We start from the raw sequence: 23,116 nt of genomic DNA on the forward strand, positions 1-23,116 counted from the left end.
TGAGCGACACGGGCCCACAATTTAATAATAATAGAGAAAGAGTTTGTGGGCCCGTGTCAGGGGTTAGGTGGACCCGTGTCGCTCATTTCCTGCCAAATGAGCGACACAGGTCCACCTAACCCCTGACACGGGTCCACAAACTCATCATCTCTTTCTCGCTCGTTAAACACAAGTGAGGGATTTATATTCGAATTTGGGGGAAAACGTGATGTTTTTTTGATACTAAATGGTCAGGAGAGCGTTCGACGAGCAGGAAAGAGATGATGGGTGTGTGGACATGTGTTGCTCATTTGGCAGGAAATGTATGCTGAGTTGGTGTCACGTCGCCAATTACTTCTCGTTAGCAAAAGCCAAGCTGACATTTAACTGATCTCTCAATAAATTGATGGACGAAATTTCATTTTTCAATTTACATAATAAATCAGGTGTATATTTGAAATATTTGAAAGTTCGTGGACTCTGTTGAAATAGCATATATAGTTATGTGTCTAAATTGAATTTATGCCTAAACTTTTAAATCAAATTAGCAAAAAGTTTTTTTACTCAAATACCACGTGGGTTATAGAGGGTATACTCCCGTACCATCCAAACTTTTTTTCTTGTCAATTTACCATCTAAAATTATCAATATGTACCAATGTGGCACCTACCATCCATATTTATGTTAAATTATTAACTTTTTTCTCAAACTTCCTTGTTTGACCTTAAGTATAATTAAATATTATTTTTGTAAAATTCGTTAAAAATAGCTCGGGTCTCAGTGAGTGCTAATTATCTAAGGGGTCAAAATATTATTTTTGACTTCCAAACTATTTTTGAAAATCACAACTTCTTAAAATAAATTATTAAAATCTCATAATAAATCTCAAATAAAATTTAAAAAATGTACGGGGTCTCACAGCGGGAGTGAGGATGGATTAGCTGGATTAGTTTTTTTTTTTTTTTTTAAGTTTAGAGTTTTATTTGAATTTTAGTTTTTTTTTTTTTTTTTTCAGATATTCTATAACATGAATTGACAATAGTACCCTTTAAGTTAACAGAAAATTTGATAGAAATGGATGACATGTGCCACATTGGTACATATTGATAACTTCAGGTAGTAAATTGACAAGAAAAAAAGTTTGGGTGGTACGGAAGCACGCCCCTTATAGTTTAAGTGGTATTTGAATAAAAAAGCCTTAGCAAAAACTAATGAGGAGGTTAATTGACTAATAACTATGGCTAAGAAACATGTTTGTAGTGGCAGGTTGGAAACATTTTTCATTTATAAGTGGCTTCTTCATAGTCCAAAGGACTCTGTTATTAAACTATCATATGGCCTTATGTTTGAACAAATATTTTGCCTATGGGCCAAATATATTTTAGGTTGCAATCCAACACTTGAGTGAGTATGGATTAAGATCATATAATTAATATCCTTATGCAGTCTAGACTAATATGTATTTAGGCTACGATTTTAGGGCCAAGATCTCGTATTTAGGCTGTTACTAAATTTATGTCGTAGCCCAACAATCATGTAAAGTAAAAAATTGGGTTTTAAGATAATATACATTATTATCTTTATTAAAAAAATGGTACAATGTGGACGGATATGTATTTCAGCCAAAATTCTAGTTTAGGCCAATCTCTATTTTAGTCAAATTAAGAGTGCATTAATATTTAGATTGAATGTTATTATGTTTATTATTATATTTATTGACCACGTGTATGGTCATATACTATAGCAACTCACCTAATTGATGGCTATAGCCAAACTATTCCAACTAAGTAGGGAAGCAACATATGTTGACAATGATGCTGGTCTTGAGAGATGATCCAAGAGCATCATGAAAGTTCATTCAATGCCCAAGGATGATGAGGCACAACAGACAACTTAATTATGGACTTCCATATTTATTCAGTTTTTTTCTAAGGCAAGAGTCCACTTAAGTTCAAAATTCAAAGCGAAGAAAGAGTCCTGATTTGAGGGAATCACATTAATTGCCAAGATCAAAACTCTTCTTATGATTTTCAAGAATTTAATACCAAAAATGTTATCTTCAAGCCCAAGTCTACTCCAAGCCTTCTATGAAAAATAATTTAAATGGTAAATTAATACAATTTTTTTTTTCAAGTGGTGAAGTGAAATCGAACTTAAAGTCATGTTAGTAAAGTTATGGGATAGCACATAAGGAAACATCTTGATTCATGGGTGAATCCAATTAGCGGGCGGTCCTGATCGAAAACTTCAATATCCAATCTAGAGTTTGACCTTTATATACATCAAATCTGGAACTTCAAATACACCAAATCTCTTGGACATCAATTTTTTTTTTTTTTTTTCCGTTTTGTTGAACAAACCATCAAGGTAAATTGACTGATGAAAGAACATCATCCACAAGGATTGAAGAAACAGGGGAGACTGATACAATGAGACCACACTTAGTAAGGGCAAGAAGAAACAGCAAAAGGGGAGATAAGTTACTTCACTTGTTCCACTAAGTTGCCATCCTCGGCTAGACATCCACAACATCCCCAGTAATAAGAGGTAGAGAACAAGTGTCAGACAAAACATCGGAAGTAGAACCCATATCACACTCCAACTGAAGACCTGCTTGGAGGAAGCAACCATAAGATCACCCGCATGGTTGTGGATCACAGCTCCTAAATCTAACTGTATCTTGTGTTGATGAAACCTGCAATTCTGATGGTCTTTTTCCTAGAATGTTTGAAATAATAACTAAAAGAGATTGACAAGCATGGAGTTCCTCCTCCTTTTGCGAATCAGTTAGCTGCAACTCGCGATCCTCCCATGGCTGGTAAAATGTCCTGTACAAATTTTATGGCAAGGACAAGTTAGTTTTGATAAAAGGGTATAAGGGCACACATAAAACACCTGGAATTTCAATAGGCTAACAAACAACAAAATATCGGACGTGGAAAAAGGAACTGCATTCCTGAAATCAGTTAGTGAAGGGTTATTAATTGTTTAAACTACTTCAATAAAATTTAACAAATTAACAATGTCAGCTTGGTCAATTTTCTTTCCCTATCATATCAGATCAGTCCCTGAAAAATTTAAACAGAGCAACTGTCTTGATCAATTTCCCAGACCCAGTGACCTTGATATACCATTAGGACACATTGATAGAAACCGGAAATACGTGTAAACAATCAAGTCCCTGTCAGCATACCATGTATAAAGATTGAAAGGAAAAAGAAAACAGGCGGGCAAACAATATATATTACCATCTCCATTTAGGATTCGCTTCAGTAGGACAATGTATCTTCGACCAGAGTGATTTAACAATAGTCCCATCATCATGCAAGAAACCTGAACCAGATTACATAAAGGATGTCAGTTATAGGTGTAAACCTATTTGTAATGCATATGACTAACTACGCCTTCTTGGATAATATATAGGTTCTGAAGTACACTGCACAACCTTTTCAAAATCTAGTTTCTACCCCAAATACAGGAACTAAACCAACCCTGAATCCAACTAAGCCTGTTCCTACTCAAACACTCAGCTCCAGAAGGCCAAATGCATAATTAATCAAACAACGTATGATACCTGCAAAAATGGAAGCATCCGAAAGGAGAAGGCTGAGGGCAGCTGTGACTGATGGTAACATTATGTAATTTGTGCCTGCAAGCTGTTGGAGGTAGAGAATTGCAGATGCTAAAATCTCCTCACAACCATATCTGTTTCTGCTGCTTTCTCCGCATGCATTTTTAACATGGTCCATTAAAGACTGCAAATTTTTTAAATTTAACCCTTTTGAAAACTCAGGGTCCATATCATTGAATTTCCCATCAAGCTTCCCAAGAATTACGGAAGCAGTTAGCCAACGTAAAAGTTTTAATATAGAATTCTCGTTCAGAGATTTTTTGGCCTCAGGCTTGTTGAGATTTTTTGGCTCTTCCTCTGGAATGGAACATTGATGAGATTCTTTGGCCTGAAGCTTCTTTGCAGAGTCTGCTTCCAAAGCAGCGGAAATTGCCCACATAATAAAACTTGAAAGCTTTTCATGACTCTGTGACATATCAAAGAAAGTTTTCACCTTTCATGGTATAATCAAGAGAAAACAGTACAGACTAATTTTGCATAGTGTATGAACAAATATAAATAAATAGAGGATATTGTTGATCACTGAACATCTAATTGCCAAATTAAGTTACCAAGTATGTTGAGGATATGTTCAGCAACAATAAAATAGTTAATTATGAGGAAAAACTTGTCCAACATGTCTGGCATATATATACCAGCTCGTTTGTCCAACATGCATAAGGAATCTTTAATAGGGCATCATAGAACATACAGAAGTCGGAAAATATTATACTAACGATAGATTCTATGGCTCCTCTAACAGATATTATAATCTGAGATTCTGAATTTATAGAAATGTAGGGCATAAGTGAAGATTAGTATCAAATTAGTTCAAGGGACTCTTTGTCAAGCTAAATTCAAAAAATATAAGCAGTTAAAAGGGACACGATTCAGATGGATATATTATGCATCTATGAACATCGTTACTGGCCATGGTGTATTTTCAGTTCCTAAGAGGTTTTAAGAAGGTAGAGTCATCCAAATACATACTCATATGTGTGTGTGTGTGTGTGTGTGTGAGAGAGAGAGAGAGAGAGAGAGAGAGAGAGAGAGAGAGAGAGAGAGAAATACCAAACTAAAGATGGCAACTGGAGGTGCACTCATAAGCATAGCTTTAAGGCCAAACTTTACAGTAGCAAAAGAACTTGCATTACCATATATCTCAACAGCTTTATATATTTTATATAAACCCTCAACTGATACAACAAATTTTGGCTGATATATCTTCCTTTTTTGGGATATCTTGAATGTTGAAATTATTATTTCAAGAATTGGATTGACAACTGCAACATTTTCCTTCAACAAAGTCACATCACCAACAAGAAATTTGTAGAGATGAGATGTAAGTTCCATGAGCTGCTCAAAGGCAACTTCTTGCAACCAATTAGTAATGTCTCTGGAAGAAGTAACATCATTGACAACCTAAAATCCAAGAACATGGAAAAGTGAGCAGGGATGAAAAGCAACAATTCCATTTAGTCTTTCACAGACCATTGGTGGGCTTAAACTAACTAATAATAGTAAATATATTGTTTTGAGCCATTAAAAATGTCACATTCTTCTTGCTGACGTTATGACAATTTAAAGGTCATCTCTAAAATTGTGTGTTCTCTATCAAGGATGTGTGAAAATCACTGTTATTTTGTAGATCATATTTCACCATAACAGGAGAAAAGATGATGCTTTTAGTTACAATTTGTCAGTACAACTAACAATGACTTATTTCAATTTATATCAAGCAGAGACAATTTTTATGCAATGCATATGAACAAGAAATTTCAGGGAAGAAAAAGAGAAAGTTAAAGAAAATAAGACAAAACAGTCCAGTAATAACCTCTGATACCACACCCAACTGCAACAAGAACAAACTCTTTTCATCTCTGAAACGTGTTTCACTGGATATTGTGAGAACAGATGATAACCACGAAAAAAGACCACATTTTTGAACTAGATGAAGAGCCATCTTAGGCAATTGAACTGACTTCTTCACTACCTGAGTAAAAATAAGATGGAAGTTTTTTAGTCATATACCACCAGCAAGCTCATACACGATAGTATCATAGCTACACTACAAAACTAAGAAGACCCAAGTTTTCAGAATAATAGCAAAAGATACGGACACATCTCAAAATAAAAAATCACAACACTGAAAGATAATTAGAATCACAGATTATAGACACTTCCGTGTAGCAGGCCTAGCCTGTGTCCAGCCTCATGAGTGTCAGAGCCCAGTATCAAAGTTAAAATGAGAAATCATTCATTACTAGCAAAACAGTTTTTGGACATATGTAGCTACACTCAACAATGCCTCTGTCCCATGTATTTGATCAGCCGAATGAAAGCCAAAAAAAGCCATATGCGTATGCATGTGACTGAATGTTTGTATTCTTGTGTGTGTAATTCATACATCCAATCGAAAGTCATATTAAATCTTTTCATTATCGAGTCTCTTTATGGGACTCCAGACCCTCCAGTAGTTACAACCTAATGCAAGTTAATCCAAAGCTCAAGTGCACACAAGTTGCAAATCATAGTAACATGTCCAACCAAATTTTTCCAGTCCAACAATCTTCTACTCCTTTTTTTTTTTTTTTTCTACCCGCAATGTCAAATCAAAAGCCATGAGCTAATAAAACATAGAAAGTCAACACAGAGTGAACTAAAAGTTACCTGAAGAATTAGTTCCTTGGACTCATTATCTGAAAGAGGAGAAACATAGAAACTCATCAGAGTCTCAAGAACAGAGTTCTTCATATAAATTTGAGCATCATCATCAAAGTTCAGCCCTGCATAAACTAAGCGAAGCACCCACAACCTTTCTGCTTTGAAATTGATAGACGAACTCCAGAAAAAATTGCTAAAGAAAGGTATATTCTGCAATACAAGAACTATAAAAAATAAGATGCAAAGCATTTAAATAACTCATGTGAGTGCGGATCTGAATGTAGAAACATAAAAAAAAATAATATAATTTTCCAAGTTCATGAAAAGCATACCCTTGCATTCAACCTAGAGGATCTCATCAAAAGCTTACTTAAGGCTGCATAATGTTCATGTGAAGTATCTAATAATACGACGGATGTCTCTGCAGCAAAAATAGAATTTACAGAAGGGATCCTCTGCCACGGTTCTTTTATACCATTTTGCACATAAGCCAAAAGAAGTCGAATTTCCAGGACACCCTTCCTCTTTTGACATTTCTGTGAAAGGTAGTTTGAATTTCGATTAACAAACAGCTTCGACAAAGAATGCAGAGAGGAAAATCATATGCACCACCATAAGTGTAACTGTGTATGTAACATGGATATATTACACATATACAACTAACATACATATATTTATATATAATATTTATGACATGCACACATGCACAGGAACCAGTTAGCTGAGACAGCAACTATATAGAACACAGCATTACCTCCAACGCGTTCTGAAATCTTGCAAGAGTATCATAACCCAATCTTCTTATCCTGTTGTCAGGTGATGACATACTCATAAATGCAATGGCAAGCAAGCCTAAACCAGCAAACTCCATGGGTTCAATGTAACCCTCTGAGAGACTATGAATAGAGAAGCGCAAGATAAAAATAGGATTATATCGTTCTATATTTTCAACATCAGGGGAATGTACCTGCATAAAATTTAATGACACAATTACATGATAATTATTGCAATAAAAACAAATCACTCGAAGCCTTTCCTCAATCACAATTAGATTTATGATCATTTCACAAGTATAATACATACCACACGCATATCATCCAAATTATCTGTTTGAAACTTGCCCAAGGATAATAGTTCATCCGATGCCACTCTATCATAGGGAAAATATAGCACTGTGGACGCACATATTTTAGGGTCGATTGCAAGATTTTCTCTAAAGTGACTTCTATGGCGTTCTTTTACTTCTTCGGTATCAGTAATGATATCATAAGACAAATTCTGCTCTAGAGTCCGTTCCTTTTCTATCTTTAACGCTGCACTGCCCCACAGGTAATCCATTCCAGCAATATTGACAGGCTTCAAACCATCAATAGACTCAATTGTGCGCATCAGATTGTATATCTCCACATCAATTTCATTAAGTTTTGCACCATAATTAGACAAAAGCAGTAAATGAAGTTCCCTAAGATAACCAGACTGATGATCCTTGCATGGAAAGAGTATCCGGAGTAATTTAATCACCTCCAACTGTCTTATGTACAGCTCAGTTGTTTCCAGATTGCACTTGCCATCAATTACATTTTGCTTAGTGGAAGGGAAAACAAGTGATCTCACAATGCTAGATATAGGCCTAGAAAATGCACCAACATGGGAACAATTCGATGATTTGGAGACTGAACAAATAGTAGGTGCAAACTGAGAGTGGGCAAGTAGAAGCTGAAGATAGGGAACACGTGAAAATTTTCCGTCGGACAGCAAAGCTATGAGATCTCGGAGCATTTTCAATGTTGTTGGATCCTCAAACCTATATAGAAGAGCGGTTTTCATCAATTGCTCTAGGAAGGGGATAGATTGTAATTGGATAAGACCATCATGCATCTCTCTAGTCAGTTCAAGAATACTTCTCAATATGAGGACTTCTAAGTATCTCCACAATGAAGCACTATCTGTACTTTTTCCCTTTCGAGACCTATCAGCGACTGAAGGGACTCTTTTAACAATTAATTGCCAGATACCCTCCAAAATGTTAATAAACCGCATTCTTGATGAGACGACTCGATTAGATCCCATGTCCAAAGAAATGTCTTTCAAGTCCCCGCCTGCTTCATTGGAGAGAGACTGAACCTGATTACCTTTTGGGAATAACAACACCCTACAAAATGACACCTTTGCATAAATTTTATTTAAAAAGTTTAATGTTTCATTGAATGAATGAGAACCCATTCCACCATCATCACAGTCTATTAGCTCATCATCTGCTGCAGAAGGTGGGAAAACAGAACTAAAAAGCTTTAATCGTTTCTTTGTTTTCATTGAATCTCCATTCAAAGCAAAGTGATAGCGCAACATACAAATTGCTTTTCCAAGAAGACTATCATCAATGAGACTGAGAAGTTCTTGAGCAGATGACGGCACAAACTCACCAAAATCTTCCTGAAACACATCACTAGACACAAAATTCTTCCAGTTATCGAAATCATTCAAGAGAATCCTCGAATAAAAAGAAGGTATATTTCTAACATGCTTGTAACACAGTTTTCCAAATTTCATGAAAACTGAATCCAAGTAGGATATAGTAGCAGGAAGAAGCATGATATAGTCCTCATGTGGAAGAGCAAGGACACAGGTCCTTTCCATCTCATTGCCTTCATGTAGAAAATCATTGTCCCGAATATCAAATAACAAGTGCCCAAAGGTAGACAAATGCATGGAGCTCATATTGGTAAGAAGAGACAATAATCTAGCTTTCGTCCTGCTTGGTCTGTCAATGCAATGGGAAATCATTTCTACAGGAGTAGTTGCTATAACTCTCGACATTACTATATTTAACGGATGAAGATTGCATTGTTGCATGTATTTCTGCCTGTAAACAGCATTTATAGCTTCCAGCAAGCACAAATCAGCAACTTCTGTTTCAAAATTCACGGAAAACTTAGATATTTTAATATATATTTCCTCAACAACGTGGATGTTGACATTGTTCTCTTCCATCTTCCAAAACAAATCATATGCCTTTTTCTTTGTATTTGACTGCTGCAAATAGCTAGACAGATTTCTGAAAGCACCACCAGCAATGCAAGAACCAAAAGATAGAGCAGATTTCTGGATGTCACCAATGGCATCAATGTCAACTCTACTAAACATCCAATGTACTAATTCAAGAAGCTCAAAGGGGGATATAAAATGAATCAAAGCATGTACAGCATAAAAAGTTGGGAGGAAAGGCCTTAGATCTTTAGTGCTGATGCATTCATCAAATTTGTCCCTGACTTCCTGAAAAAGCTTGTGTACCAAGACCTTAAAAGCTTTCACATATTCTTTACCAGCACCATTTTCAATTTCTTGTGTAAACTGGTCATCATTGCATAGAGAAAACAAGTACTCACAAGTTTTTGCCAAAATATCCAAGGCATGATGATCTAATCTATTAACTCTCTGCCTGGATAAACTAATCAGAATATCCATATTGTCTGTTAGGTTACCCTGTGTCAAGTCTTCACAACATCCCATAGAACAGGATAATGATGTTATTATTGCAGGATGACAGAAGATGGTTTCAGCCACTTCTTGAATATCTTGGCTTGACAGAAGAACCCAGGAGTTTCGGGAGGAATCACAACCAGTCTTCAAAACCAATAGTTGAGATAACAAGTTCTCCACGAGATTTAAGCAAATCTCAGAAAGTTGTTGGAAGTCTACTAAATGCTTAACTCTATGAGATGACCGTATCTGATAAAGCCAAAATAGCACAAGGCGCAAATAGGTAATAAGGTGATAATCAGTTGCACACTCAGATAGTTTAGCCAGAAGCAGTTCTTGTATCTTCAATGGTTCTGAAGAATAAGGACCACCAATGCTCATAATGGCAGGGAATAGAACATGGAAAGGTGCCTTCTTCAAAAAGAAACTAAAGGCAGAAGCAGCAGCTTCATTTGCATCATGGTCTTGGTAATATATCATTTCTCCTTCATAAGAAGCATGATCAATAGATCCACAGGCAACATCTTTTCTACCTTTGCAACAAATACTGGATAGAGCCATCTCCAGACCAGGAAAGAAAATTGCAGGCCACAACTTAGCAACACCGGCAAGAAGGATTTGTTCAAGAACAAATATTGATAATAAGAGAGAGGCAGGAAGACCCAGAAGATATTGTGAAACAGTCATAACTGATGGAAAATTTTCTAATATTCCATCAGGTGCTGTACAGATAATTGAGGAAAAAAAGTCTTTGGTTATTCCAGCCATTTCACCATAATTCCCACTCTTTGCAATTCTTTTAACTTCTTCAAGTTTAAGTGCGAAAGAACTATCAGCAGGCATAGCCATATAGTCAACAGAAAAAATGCAACAAGTTTTCTGATCAGATATACTCTGTGAAAAGAGCAGTAAATTGTTCAAAGGCCTCCACACACAGATGCCCCCACAATCATCAATGACAGAACCGTCGGCAAGTCTCTCAACCAAGAATGAATAAATCAAAGAAGATAGCAATCCTGCATCAACCTATCAATTAATTTTCGTATTAGATTGTGTTCAAAAAGCAATCAATTACAAGCTAAACAGAAGATGTGTACCTGAGTTTACCTGAGTTTGCAAGAGATATTTTACTGTACTGCACACATAAGTTGATATCATTGACTTCTGTGGCAATGTATACGTTGCAGATCCAGAATCGAGCAACCTTAGACACTTCTCCAGTACACATATAATGAGAGGGCTGAAATGAGGTGACACGCCTACAGGAAAAACGGGAAAATCAGCATGACGAAATAGTCTATTATACAATTGAGGAAAGGAAACAGAAAGGACCAGTTTCATTTGGAAAACAAGATTTATTCTTAAAAAATATTACGATTGAAATACATATTGTATATATTCACCAAAAAAAATACATAATGCATATTAAAAAAAAGTAAAATAAAACCTAGATATGCAATAGTAAGTGAAATAAAACACATTTAAATTTTTTGATGTCACTTCTTAACTGAGCATCCCAGATATGTATAACGCCTAATAAGTATACTTGGTGAGTACATGCTCAACTAACCCAAAAAAGAATGCATATATCCATGTAAATTACTAAATTGATATAGATGATATGAATCACAATCACCTTCAGAAGATTTCAAACGACAGGTATAACGCTTAACAATATCCCAGTATTTGAACAAATTATTCCCAGTAGTAGAAATGGCATCACATAAGAATGAGATGACAGCATCGCACAAGCTCTGTAATACTGCCAACCCCAGGACTTCAACAGAAGATTTTCCACTATCAAAACCCGGTAAAAACAAGAACCAGGATGCAATTTCATGATGGTTTCTTTCAAAAGCACCAGTACTTAACATAGCTGCTTGTGCAAGACGATAAGCTTGATCCTTTATGTCACTGATTGGTGAAAATATTAGCAAGTTCATGAATGCCTCTAGATGTTTGTACAATTGCGGTGGAGATCTAACTGGAACTCCACTCTTTGGAGACCATGCAACGTATTCTATTAGTAAAGACAAAAGAGAGCGCTGCAGATTAGCTTCTGATGCTAAAGGACTTTTTAGGAGATTCAAGAAAAACTCAGATGATCCCTCCATGACAGTGGGCATTATCCGCTGCAATAGAAGAATTAAAAGACCACTGTAAGTAACAGCTACATAGAAACATCTTCTGATTGAACATGGAAATCATACTAGATACTTAAATTCCATCCAAAAGTCATCTCACACCATAGCTCTCTTGATCATGAAACACATATTTTCAGACTTTTATTAAAAGAAGAAATACGTATATTTTGTCATATAGTAAGTTCCTACGTATGATCAAGGCAAATGAGTTATCCCTTAGTAGTATAGATGCACCCTATGTTACTAAATCTATCAGAGTCAGGCAACTTTTTCCCTCTGGGCATTAAGGCAAGCCTTAACATGAAAGAATCAACACACAACTGAAAATGCAATAGATGCATTGGTGTTCCCTAAAGTATTCTTGACCAGATAGATCTAGAAAATCACATCCCTCACTTCAAGACAAATATGCTAAATCAGAACTTGTTTGCTATAAGCCTGTAAGCAATAGAAAGTGCTAAACCCTATAAGCCTATAAGCAATAGAAAGTAAACCCTACAAAAATACCAACTTAGTTAAATAGAAATTTTTAAACATAATTATCTCACCCCATCTTTGTCATTAACTCATACAGCGTCAACAAAAGATCTGGGGAAAATAAGACTTGGCAAAAGTAAACCTACAAGATAAATTTTGAGAGCATCGAGCAGCCTAGAGTGGAAGTATAGCTTGGGGTCCTTCAGTGCTATAAGAGGTGTCGAGCAAAGATCCAATCCCCAAATTTCTGCCATAACATTCATAAGATCCTTTTCATTGTCCAATCCATCTGCTGTAGATGTACCTATAACTCTTTCACTGTTCTCAGGGGAAGCAATATCTGGATCAAAACTTATTCCACCTATAACAATGTCTGAGTCCTCGTTCCCAACATCTATTTTCTGTTTTTTCACACTATTGGGGCTATGATTGGGTAACATCTCCAGATCTGCTGTCCTCTTTATTCTTGATTTCTGAGAGAATAGTTGCAACAAAACTTGAGGATCAGGGAGCAAAGTTCGGACTTCATTTTGAAATTCTTGCTTGAGAGATTCTGAAACATGTATTGTCCCAATTCCAGAATAGAATCTATGGTCTCTATGGTTCAAAACACCGAGGAAGGAGTCCAGCAACTTCAGTGCCTCTAAAAGAAGCCTTAAAGTTCCATGCTTCACTAGAAAATCAGAATGAAGCAAACCCCTATTGATTGCAGACTGGCTGAATGAACGGGGATACAAGCATTTCATGATACCCTGCACGTCCACATTGTCAAACAAGGCTGGATCATGAGACTGAGAATCATGGAAACCAAAAGGAAGCCCGCTTCCCATTGAGGAAACCAAGTTTGTTGCTAGAGTAACCACGGACAACCTGCAAATGCTTCAGTCACAATGCAAAGAAAGAGGAATAGGGGATGACCTAAAAATTATGTAATAAAAAATACAATGAAGTACTATAAATAAATCTGACCAGGTAGGTGATGCATAATTTTCAAGGTTGTAAGGGAACTCTTTCATATATGCTGCACCAACAGACGGTCTCCCACTAACAATAGCCAGAAGAAGATCCCTGTGGTAGCCAATCTCCATTGCTTTAAGCTTCTTCATCAGATCGATAAGTCGCTTTGAATTACCCCTCAGGTGTCTCTTCAAATCTGGCATCAAGCCATTAGAAGGGTCGGTACAAACCATAACTAAAACATGGTATGCCAATTCTGCAGAAGGCCCGCCATTCTCCCTTCCAGAAATGTTTACTAATTGTTCCAAAGTAACACTCCCAAAGAGAACACTTCGAATGCCAGGGGAAACAGATGATTCTTCAACGAGAATCCTGTTCCGCAATGTGGACAAAACATATATAACAGTTTCCTCATCGTCATCCCCAATCCCGCGAAGGACGCCAGAATACATTTCCTTCTGCCGTATAACTGACCTCAACAATCCTGGCGTTCCCACCTCCAGAAACGACAATGCAAACCCAACGAATGACTTTCTCAGTAGCTTCATTCTTCTCTCATTTTGCTTCTTTTTAAACTCGTCCATCTTGAAAAACCCCAGGAGTTTGAAATCGAAATTCTTGGCAACCTCAGAAGCCAAGCCCGACCCCCGCCTCACAATCGATGCCAAAAGCAAAAGTGCCGCCTTCTGGTGTTTTGCTTCTTTACTATTCAACTCCTTATACACATCTCGTAACTGTTCGTCAATAAGTGACCATGCAAACTTATCCAATACCCTACTTATAGCCATCCTCCCCACATCATTTGGTCTATATTTTCCATCGGGATGACTCAAAATAACAGAAATTAATTTAAATATACAAAACATTCCAGTTTTCCCTCGCCGGAGCTTCCAAGCACCCAGAAGCTCCAAGCAGTTAGCTGAATTTTTTACATAATAATGGAGCAGTTCACCTCCAGAATCACCTTTCAGTAACTTAATGAACTCTTTAGTAGCATCAGAGCATAACTTAATTTCAACAGAATTAATTTTATGCAATAGTTCTTTAAGTTTAGCTTCATGAGTCACTGTAATTGTAAGCTTTGGCATTTCTGCTCCCTGAACCTGACAGTCATAACCTTCATCTAACATAACTGCATTAACATAAAAATAACAAAGCAAACTAATTAACATATACAGCTAAGGACCACACACACAGAACTAAAAAGTACGAAATGAAAACATGGTTTTGTATGCATGGGAGGCCTACCTTGATCTTCGGAGGCTGAGCTTGCTTCTTCCATTGAAGAGAGACTGTGGTTGGTATCTGCGAGACGTTTGGGGGAGTTCGGGTTTAAGGAAGGAGACAGGGTTTTGGGGGTGTTGGGCCAATTGACAAGGCCCAGCCCAAACGTTGGGCCCAAAACCCACCCACCATTCAACACCGACTCAAGTTCACAACACCCTATCACAATTCCACCATTCTCAACTCGCCTAATACTCTGGCGCCACGTGTCCCTCCAGAACGTCCATTTATATAAACCCCCTCCCACACCGAAAATATCCCCTCTCTCTCTTTCAGACCCATCGCGGGAATAAGGTTTTCTCTAAACAAACCTACCCGCCGTCATCGTCCTCCTTATCCTCCTCGAGGACTCCCTTATCCCCGTTACCATACACCCCCCCTTTCTTTCTCAACCATGATGCAACAGCCATCTGGAGGAGTGGTCCCACAGGCGATGCAACAGATGCCGTCGGATCAGCAGCAGCAGTACCAGCAGCAGCCCCCACCGCCGCAGCAGTGGATGATGATGCCGCCGCAGCAGCATCAGAACCAAGCCCCTTCGGCCCAGCAGGCCGCGTGGGCCCAACAGGCCATGCAGCAGCAGCAGCAGGCCCAGCAGTACGCGGCTGCCGGTGGGCCCAGTCCCGGCCAAGATGAGATCCGATCCCTCTGGATCGGCGACTTGCTCCCCTGGATGGACGAGAACTACATCCTCAGCTGCTTCGGTCCGACCGGAGAGGTATGTACCACGCATATATGTATATAATTGTTTGTATGGGATTGTGTATCGAGGGCTTGAATTCATGTGATTTGCTTTAGAATTTGTATTGGGTATTTGAGAAAAATTTCTAGTTCAGATTTGGAATTTGGTTTTATTTGTATATGTGATTTGAAAGAGAGAAAAAACAATATTTTGAGGCTTTTTTAACTGAAAGTGTGTATTTTTGTTCGTAATAACCAAAAATTGGAATAGAAATATATGATTTTAGATTCATAAGTCCAGTTTTTCACCAAAACTTACAGTATATTTTTTGTGACTTGCTGTTTATGTTTGTTACTTGACATATAATTGTCACTATAAATAAGAACCATAATTCCAACAGTATTAATTAAAATTGACATAATAGAAGTAAGTGGATCAACCAAGCAGCCAAATTCTAAAGAAAAATCATTATTGATGGTCCAAGACCATACATATTGATAGACAGAATTGTTATTTATTTGCTGAGTAAAAAAATGGGCTAAAAAAATCATAACTATACTTAACAATAAAACACTAGGAAAAGCCCACATACGGCAAAGATTTTTTGTTGATGTTGGAAAAAGTAGAAGTCATATTTTGTTTTGTTTTTAATCCCGTTTTGAGCTATCTTTACGTGGTTTTGTATACCATTTAAGTTGTATTCATTGTATTAATTATGCTTTTGTATACCCTTCAGAATGTTGTATTCTGCTTGGGCATTGAGAAAAATTGTTATACCTCAGATTTGGACTTTAGGGTTTATTTGTATATGTGATTTGAAAGGAAAAAACAATTTTTTAAGGCTTTTTAACTGAAAGTGTATATTTTTGTTTGTGTAACGAAAATTTGCTATAAAATTATATATTTTAGATGCATAAGTCCAGTTTTCCACCAAAATTTTACACTATATTTATTGAGACTCGTTGTTTATGTTTCTGTATATCCCTTTAAGTTGTATTCAATGTATTCATTATGGTTTTTGAGGTGTTTGTAGGCTGTGATTGCAAAGGTTATTCGTAATAAGCAAACTGGTTTGCCAGAAGGTTATGGGTTTATCGAGTTCAGGTCTCGCAATGCAGCTGAGCAGGTCTTGCAGACATACAACGGCACACCAATGCCCACCACAGAACAGAATTTCCGGCTGAATTGGGCCACACTTGGTGCTGGTGAGAGGCGCCAGGATGACAGTCCAGACTACACAGTTTTTGTTGGGGATTTGGCTGCTGATGTTTCCGATTACGTCCTTCAAGAAACATTTAGAGTCAATTACCACTCTGTGAAGGGTGCAAAAGTTGTCACTGATAGGACCACAGGACGTTCCAAGGGATATGGCTTTGTTAGGTTTGGAGATGAAGGTGAACAATTGCGAGCCATGAATGAGATGAATGGTCAGTACTGCTCTTCCAGGCCCATGCGTATTGGCCCTGCTGCTACTAAGAAACCAGCTGCTGGTGGACAACAATATCAGAAAGGTATGTGTCTCTAGTTACTATTGCATAATGCTTTGTGGTAATGGATACACAATATTTCTGAAGTTGATGTTGTTTGTTGATTGTAGTTAAATTTTCATGTATGCTTGTCTTCTCATACTTTTTGAATATCTTGCCCTTCATGTTTATCATGGTTTGACTTGGTAAGTTGTAGGGCTATTTAATTTACACTTTTGAGTTGAAATTGTCGAAAGTGTTCTGAATTTGGCACCCTTTCAGTTGTTCAGTTGAAGATTGGCGGAACTTAGTCATTTCCTTCGAGTACTTACCTTTGTAAACTTGGGCTCATTTAATTATGTTAAAACATGCAAAAACTTATGTAAAACTCATGTTCTCTTAAAGCAGGACACCAAGAGGCTCTCATTTTGGGGGGCCTGGAACTGATTTCAGCTGAAATGATTCCACATTATTGCGTGGCCTCATTTTAGGTCAGTTATTTTGTTTATGTCATAAGCTTCTTACTTCATTTTCTTGTGGCATTTGTTATGCTACTTTCAAGAATTACCTTTCCAGTTCCTTATATATGAACAGTACCAGTCAAGTTTACATTTATTCCATTTACCAATCAGCTTTACATTTATTCCATTTACCAGTCAGCTTTACATTTATTCCATTTACCAGTCAGCTTTACATTTATTCCATTTCCAGTCTGGTTTACTTTTTTCCATTACCAGTCACGTTTACATTTATTCGATTTACCAGTCAGTTTTACATTTATTCCATTTACCAGTCAGGTTTACATTTATTCCATTTACCAGTCAGGTTTACATTTGTTCCGCTTTCCAAAATTTATAAATCCTACTTTGGATACTTAGCTTATGTTAATCCTGAAGAACCATTGTGTTTTTTCTTTGTGGATTGGTTCCACAATGGTCTTTTTTTTAATAGTATAGGATTTATTTCCATATTTCTGCCCATGTCTGTTTGTGTTTTTACGTTTCAGCCTTCATCGTAAGTCGGAATATGAATCTACACTAAATTCAAAAAACTATAAGTTGAAGCTCATTCACTAGTTCACAGGATTCACATTTTCAGCCTTCATCTAAAGTCAGAATACAAATCTACATCAAATGCTAACAACTATAAGTTGCAGCCCATGAACTAGTTCACACGTGAAATTCGCTCTTCTGTTCAATCTTTGAAAGCATGTTGTTTTGTTGCACCTTCTCTTGCACATCTCTTCCACCCTTTTAAAGTGAAGGTACCACCTTGTACTTTGTGACGAAGTAGTCATTACAATTTTTTATTTGGCACCAGAATTTGTAAACTTCTGCAGGATTGGGTGTACTTGAACTGCTTTATTACGTTTATAGATTGTGAATTGTCTGCATTTTGGAGCATTTGATTTATCCATTTGATTATGTTTGCTGAAATGCATTTCTGGTCCCTTTTTCTTTAGATGTTCTAATTCTGGTATGTTTTCTGTTCTATTTTGCTGTATGTTTAATAGAGACTCAAATGTATTTTTGGTCCTCTTCTGTGCTAGATGTTATGTTCTGTAAGGAAATCATTTTGCATGCAAAATTCTAAGTGACTTGGGTTATTTGACAATTTGATTGCCATTTTGGGAATATATATTTGAGAACCATAATAACATCGGGAAGACATCAGTCTTGGTTCTTCGAATGCTTACCCAGATGCTAAGGATCCTTCTGCAGAAGATTTTAGTATGTGTAACTAATCCTAAATCTGCATAAATTCTTGCTCATGTGTTTGTTATTTGCAGCTACCTACCCAACTTCTCAAGGGAATCCAGGCGAGAGTGATCCTAATAATACCACTGTGGGTAGTTTGTTCTATAAATTTGACATTTACATTTCTTGCTACATGATAGTAGCTCCTGACATTTTTTAGTGCAGATATTTGTTGGGGGTTTGGATCCCAGCGTTAATGATGACATGTTGAGACAAGTGTTCAGCCAGTTTGGTGAGCTAGTTCATGTGAAGATACCAGTAGGCAAGCGATGTGGTTTTGTTCAATTTGCTAATAGGTATTAGTTTCCTCTGTTCTCTCCATTTCTTTCCTTCTTACTTATACATTACTCCTCATATGTGCTTATGTTGTCTGTATATATTCTACTTCAGATCTTGTGCAGAGCAAGCATTGTCGACGTTGAATGGAACTCAGTTAGGAGGACAAAGTATTAGACTTTCTTGGGGTCGCAGTCCTACAAGCAAGCAGGTTTTTATTTGTGACCTTATGGACCTTATGGTTTTTTAACTCTTTGCTGTTATGCATGTTAACAAAATCTTTTATTGATTGGATTGATTTCAGAACCAACCGGATCAGACACAGTGGAATGGTGGTGGGTTTTATGGATATCCACAAGGGTATGATGCGTATACGTACGCACCACCTGCCCAAGACCCTAACTTGTACTATGGAGGCTATGCAGGATATGGAAATTACCAGCAGCCTGGTGCTTACCAACAGCAACAGCAGGTAATTATTAGTAGTTTCAGGTTTCAGCTTTCTTGCCTTGATTTTATTTGCTTTATAGTGAAAATAGAGAGAGGATTTTAGAACTGGCGGTGCTTTCTAATTTACTATTTGTTGTGAGATTAGGCTGTTCATGATTGATTCGAGTTTGTTTCTTTGATGCAGTGATTTGTAGCTGCCTCGAACGCTTTCAGCTGGTATCATTGAGTTCCAATGGATTTAGGTTGCAAATTTTAGTATTGGGTGTAGTATGATGGTGTGGCGTCCAGTATCAACTTTTAGCTTTGTCTTTTATCTCTCTTTTTTTCCTTTTCCGTTCTTCCTTCCCTATGATGTTCCATTGCCTCGAGTGAGATTCGGGAGACAGTGCACTTCATGTTTGTCATTTGTCCTTTTATATGAGGAATTCACCAGATATTTCTGTTGTATGCACTATTATTTTATCAAGGTTATGCTGCTGCCTATTTGCCAGATGTTGTTACATAGGCAATTGTTGTTTCTACTTTTCAATTTTCTTTCATGTTCTATCAGGGGCGGGAAATAGGATATCTTTATAATAATGGGCAATATGTGAAAATAGGATTAACTTGAAAGAAGTTGGTCTTGTTACAAAATAATTGGGTCAAAATAACCTTTCTTTTGTATTTCTATTCTTATTAGGAATTTATCAAAAATCATTAAAATTTAAAAATTGTATCTCTTTACTGGGTACGATGAGCAGAAGAAAGGGGGTGGTGTTTTTTATGCATTTCTTAAGATAAATTGCTTTCGACGTCTTTCGTAGAGTACTAAAATGTTCGTGTTTCTTTATTCTATTGTGGTTCTTGGCCCTTGCTGTAGAATTCCTGGATGCACTCCGTTTGATGTACAATAAAACCTTTCAATGGTAATAATGTTGGAATCAAACCAATTTTATTACTAAGATGTTGATATTGGAAAAGAGAGACACCTAGTCTTCAAATAGCTGCATGTATGTAGTGGTTATAACCATGCATATTTTGTCTTATTGACAATTATTACTATGTAGTGGCAACTGGCAAGTTTCTTTAAGTCCAGACCTAAAATAAGTCTTAACATATTATAGTGTGGAGGTTATTACTACTTATAACTAAGGAATAAAATTTCGGATTTCGAGGAAATTTTGATAGAAATTTCGATAGAAATTTTAACAGAAATTTTGAAAATTTTTAAATTTCAACAAAAATTAGACGAAAACGACGGAAATTATTATTAAAATACGAAAATTTTAAATAAAATTTTACCATATGTTTATTTAACATATTATCTATTACATTGATAAAAAAAATATTGAAAAAATCAAATTATATAATAGGTTTCATGTGATATGTGATGAATATAATGCGCGATGTAAACAATACTGTTAAAAAGATACTTCACTAATTAATAATTACATAATGAAATTACAAAAATAAATCACCAATGTGGCAACGGGAAGTAGCAAGTTTACTCAAAGGGACTTGGAAATGGTCTTCGATAGTTAAATTGAGCCAAATTGGGTTAAAATAGAATCAACCCGATGACAGTATCGGCGACAGCGGTTTACCTAAAATTTCAATTTCACAAATTCTCGATCTCAAAATTGGAAAACCAAACATTAAGAGAATAAAACTTCATGATGAGGGGATAAATTTTTTTTTTTCATAATTTATGTTTACAACTAAACGAAACACCAAAATAGCCAAATCAAACCCCAAGAGGAAATTACAGATTTAGTCCAGTTATTTTATACCTAGTTCAATTTTGGTCCACAATCTTTTTTAAGTTCTGTTTTGGTCCACTAATTGTTTCACTTGTTCAATAAAGGTCCAGATTTGTTTTCTCAAATTTGGCCTGCTTTTTACCCTATCAAATCTCACCCAAATTCAGCAAATATATACTTGTTTTAAAGCTATGCATTTCTTCTTTACAACCATATAAAGATCATTCAAATTGGAGTTCTAAAACTCAAGATAATTGACCCTAAAGTAGGCTACCCAAAACTGCCAATTTTTCAAATTTCACCAAATCTCAATTCTCTTAGATTATAATACTCCAAATTTGTTTTTATGACTAAGAAATGATGAAATATAACTTATACTTCAATTATAATTGAAGAAAACACAACCCAAAAGATTTAAAGTCACAAATCTGGACCTTTATTGAACAAATGAAACAATTAGTGGACCAAAACAGAACTTAAAAAAGATCGTGGACCAAAATTGAACTAGGTATAAAATAAGTGGACCAAATCTGTAATTTCCTCCAAACCCCAAATAAAATTTCAAATCTTTTTTTTTCTTTCCAATTGCCTAAAGACTCCAAATCTCAATCGACCCTAAATTTTTTTTTTCTTTCCTTCTTTTTTTCTTTTCTTTTCTCTTCTTTTTTTTTTCTTTCCTTTTCTTTTCTTTTCTATTTTCTTCTCTTTTTTTTTCTTTCCTTTTCTTTTCTTTTTTTTTTCTTTTCTTTTCTTTTCTCTTCTTTTTTTTTTCTTTCCTTTTCTTTTCTATTTTTTCTTTTCCTTTCTTTTCTCTTCTTTTTTTTTTTCTTTCCTTCCTTTTCCTCTTCTTCCCCCGTGTCTTCCAGTGGCCTTCGTCTTCTTCAAGCAAGTGGTCTTCCTCCTCTTTTTCTTATCCAGTTTTTCTTTTCTTCTCCAATCTCCTTTCACTTCTAGTTTTTCTCTTCCCTCCTAATCTCTTTCTTCCCTCTCCCTCCCCTAATCTCCTTATCTTCCTCTTCTCCCTCCCCAGATCTCTTCTCTCCCTTCGACGACGGCGCGGCACGCCTCTGCAGCTTCTCCGATCTCTTCTCTCCCTCCGGCGAGTCGGCGACGGTGCTCTGCCTCCCATCTCCCTCTGATCTTTGCCTCCCCTCTCTCTCTAGTCTCTACATCGAAACTTTCGCTGAAATTTCGAGAATTTCGGCAAATTTCGGGCAAAATTTTTCGAAATTAATTTAGTATGGTGTTAAAATTTTCATACACCTAAAAAACGAAATTTTACTCCTTGCTTATAACTGGCTCGAGTTGGGATTGAAATTTTTTTTATGACTGGATGGAGGTTAATAAATATAAAAATTAAGATCGACTCTTGTCTAGATTACACATAATGCTTCAATAGCATAAGAGAAATATTTGAACTTAAAACATTTCTAATATTGGGAGTGAAATTTTAAATCAATAACTTGTTGGCTGAACTTTCTTAAGGGTCTGTTTGAGATTGTAGTTGGATAATCAAAAGTTGTTGTGAATGACAATTATAGGTCACTCACTACATTTTTGGTGTTTGGTAAAATCAAAACTTGTTGTGCTTCACAATTATAGGTCACTCACTACAGTTTTGAAAAACAGCTTTCTACTTGCTTTTCAAAACTGTTGTGAATGAAAGTTGTGGGGTCTATTACAAAAAATTTTGAGTGGCCCAATATATCCTCAATTTTTATTCAAAATGACAAAGGATTATCCCTTATTTCTGGAAAAAATTATTGGGTGTAACCGATACACCGACACGTGGTGTAACCAATTTAATGTGTAAGGATATTATTGGACGGTATATTTATATTAATAGGGTATATTATTAATAACATCCACCTATATTATAATACATTGGATTGGTTATATCACTTGATAGTGTATCGGTTATACAAAATAATTTATTTATTTCAGGTACTTTCAACATCATGTCCATTTTTGTAATTATACATAGTCACAACAGTTTTTACATTAAAATTTACTAAACACCTTGATACTGATTTTTGCACTCACAGCACTTTTGAAAACATATTTTACCAAACACTCAATTGTTTTCCTTTATAGCTGATTTTACTTTACACATGTTTTTTTCTCACAACAATACTAAACTAAGGGCCAGTT

The 23,116-nt window shown here is 36.2% G+C and overlaps 2 protein-coding genes across 2 annotated transcripts; one reads left to right on the top strand and one right to left on the bottom strand.

Moving 5' to 3' along the window:
* Positions 1 to 2,273: 2,273 nt before the first annotated feature.
* On the bottom strand, positions 2,274 to 14,642 carry EMB2788 (ribosome 60S biogenesis amino-terminal protein). The gene is made up of 14 exons (XM_086228239.1): positions 14,560 to 14,642; positions 13,324 to 14,443; positions 12,501 to 13,224; positions 11,370 to 11,865; positions 10,841 to 10,992; positions 7,337 to 10,759; positions 7,008 to 7,220; positions 6,586 to 6,789; positions 6,260 to 6,463; positions 5,424 to 5,582; positions 4,661 to 5,011; positions 3,554 to 4,016; positions 3,228 to 3,312; positions 2,274 to 2,807 (listed from the first exon to the last, which is right to left on the bottom strand). Exons 1-14 carry the CDS (start codon positions 14,591 to 14,593, stop codon positions 2,615 to 2,617), a joined length of 7,821 nt encoding a protein of 2,606 aa, XP_086084365.1. The 5' UTR covers positions 14,594 to 14,642; the 3' UTR covers positions 2,274 to 2,614.
* A 206-nt stretch (positions 14,643 to 14,848) lies between these two features.
* Positions 14,849 to 19,728, top strand: RBP45A (RNA-binding protein 45A). Its single transcript, XM_086240040.1, has 7 exons — positions 14,849 to 15,313; positions 16,311 to 16,788; positions 18,533 to 18,588; positions 18,666 to 18,796; positions 18,891 to 18,987; positions 19,081 to 19,248; positions 19,411 to 19,728. The coding sequence occupies exons 1-7, from the start codon at positions 14,990 to 14,992 to the stop codon at positions 19,411 to 19,413; spliced, it is 1,257 nt and encodes a 418-aa protein (XP_086096166.1). The 5' UTR covers positions 14,849 to 14,989; the 3' UTR covers positions 19,414 to 19,728.
* The last annotated feature ends 3,388 nt before the right edge of the window (positions 19,729 to 23,116 follow it).

This window comes from Dryas octopetala, chromosome 1, assembly GCF_963921425.1.
Source record: "Dryas octopetala chromosome 1, drDryOcto1.1, whole genome shotgun sequence".
Taxonomy (NCBI): Eukaryota; Viridiplantae; Streptophyta; class Magnoliopsida; order Rosales; family Rosaceae; genus Dryas; species Dryas octopetala.

Coding starts and splice junctions, on each gene's coding strand:
- EMB2788 (XM_086228239.1), bottom strand. CDS start 14,593: ATGGAAGAAGCAAGCTCAGCCTCCGAAGATCAAG. Junction 5,583..6,259: donor CCAAGGAACTAATTCTTCAG/GTAACTTTTAGT, acceptor ATTTTTACTCAG/GTAGTGAAGAAGTCAGTTCA. Junction 2,808..3,227: donor GCGAATCCTAAATGGAGATG/GTAATATATATT, acceptor AAATTTGTACAG/GACATTTTACCAGCCATGGG.
- RBP45A (XM_086240040.1), top strand. CDS start 14,990: ATGATGCAACAGCCATCTGGAGGAGTGGTCCCACAGGCGATGCAACAG. Junction 18,589..18,665: donor GTGATCCTAATAATACCACT/GTGGGTAGTTTG, acceptor TTTTTAGTGCAG/ATATTTGTTGGGGGTTTGGA. Junction 18,797..18,890: donor TTTGTTCAATTTGCTAATAG/GTATTAGTTTCC, acceptor ATTCTACTTCAG/ATCTTGTGCAGAGCAAGCAT.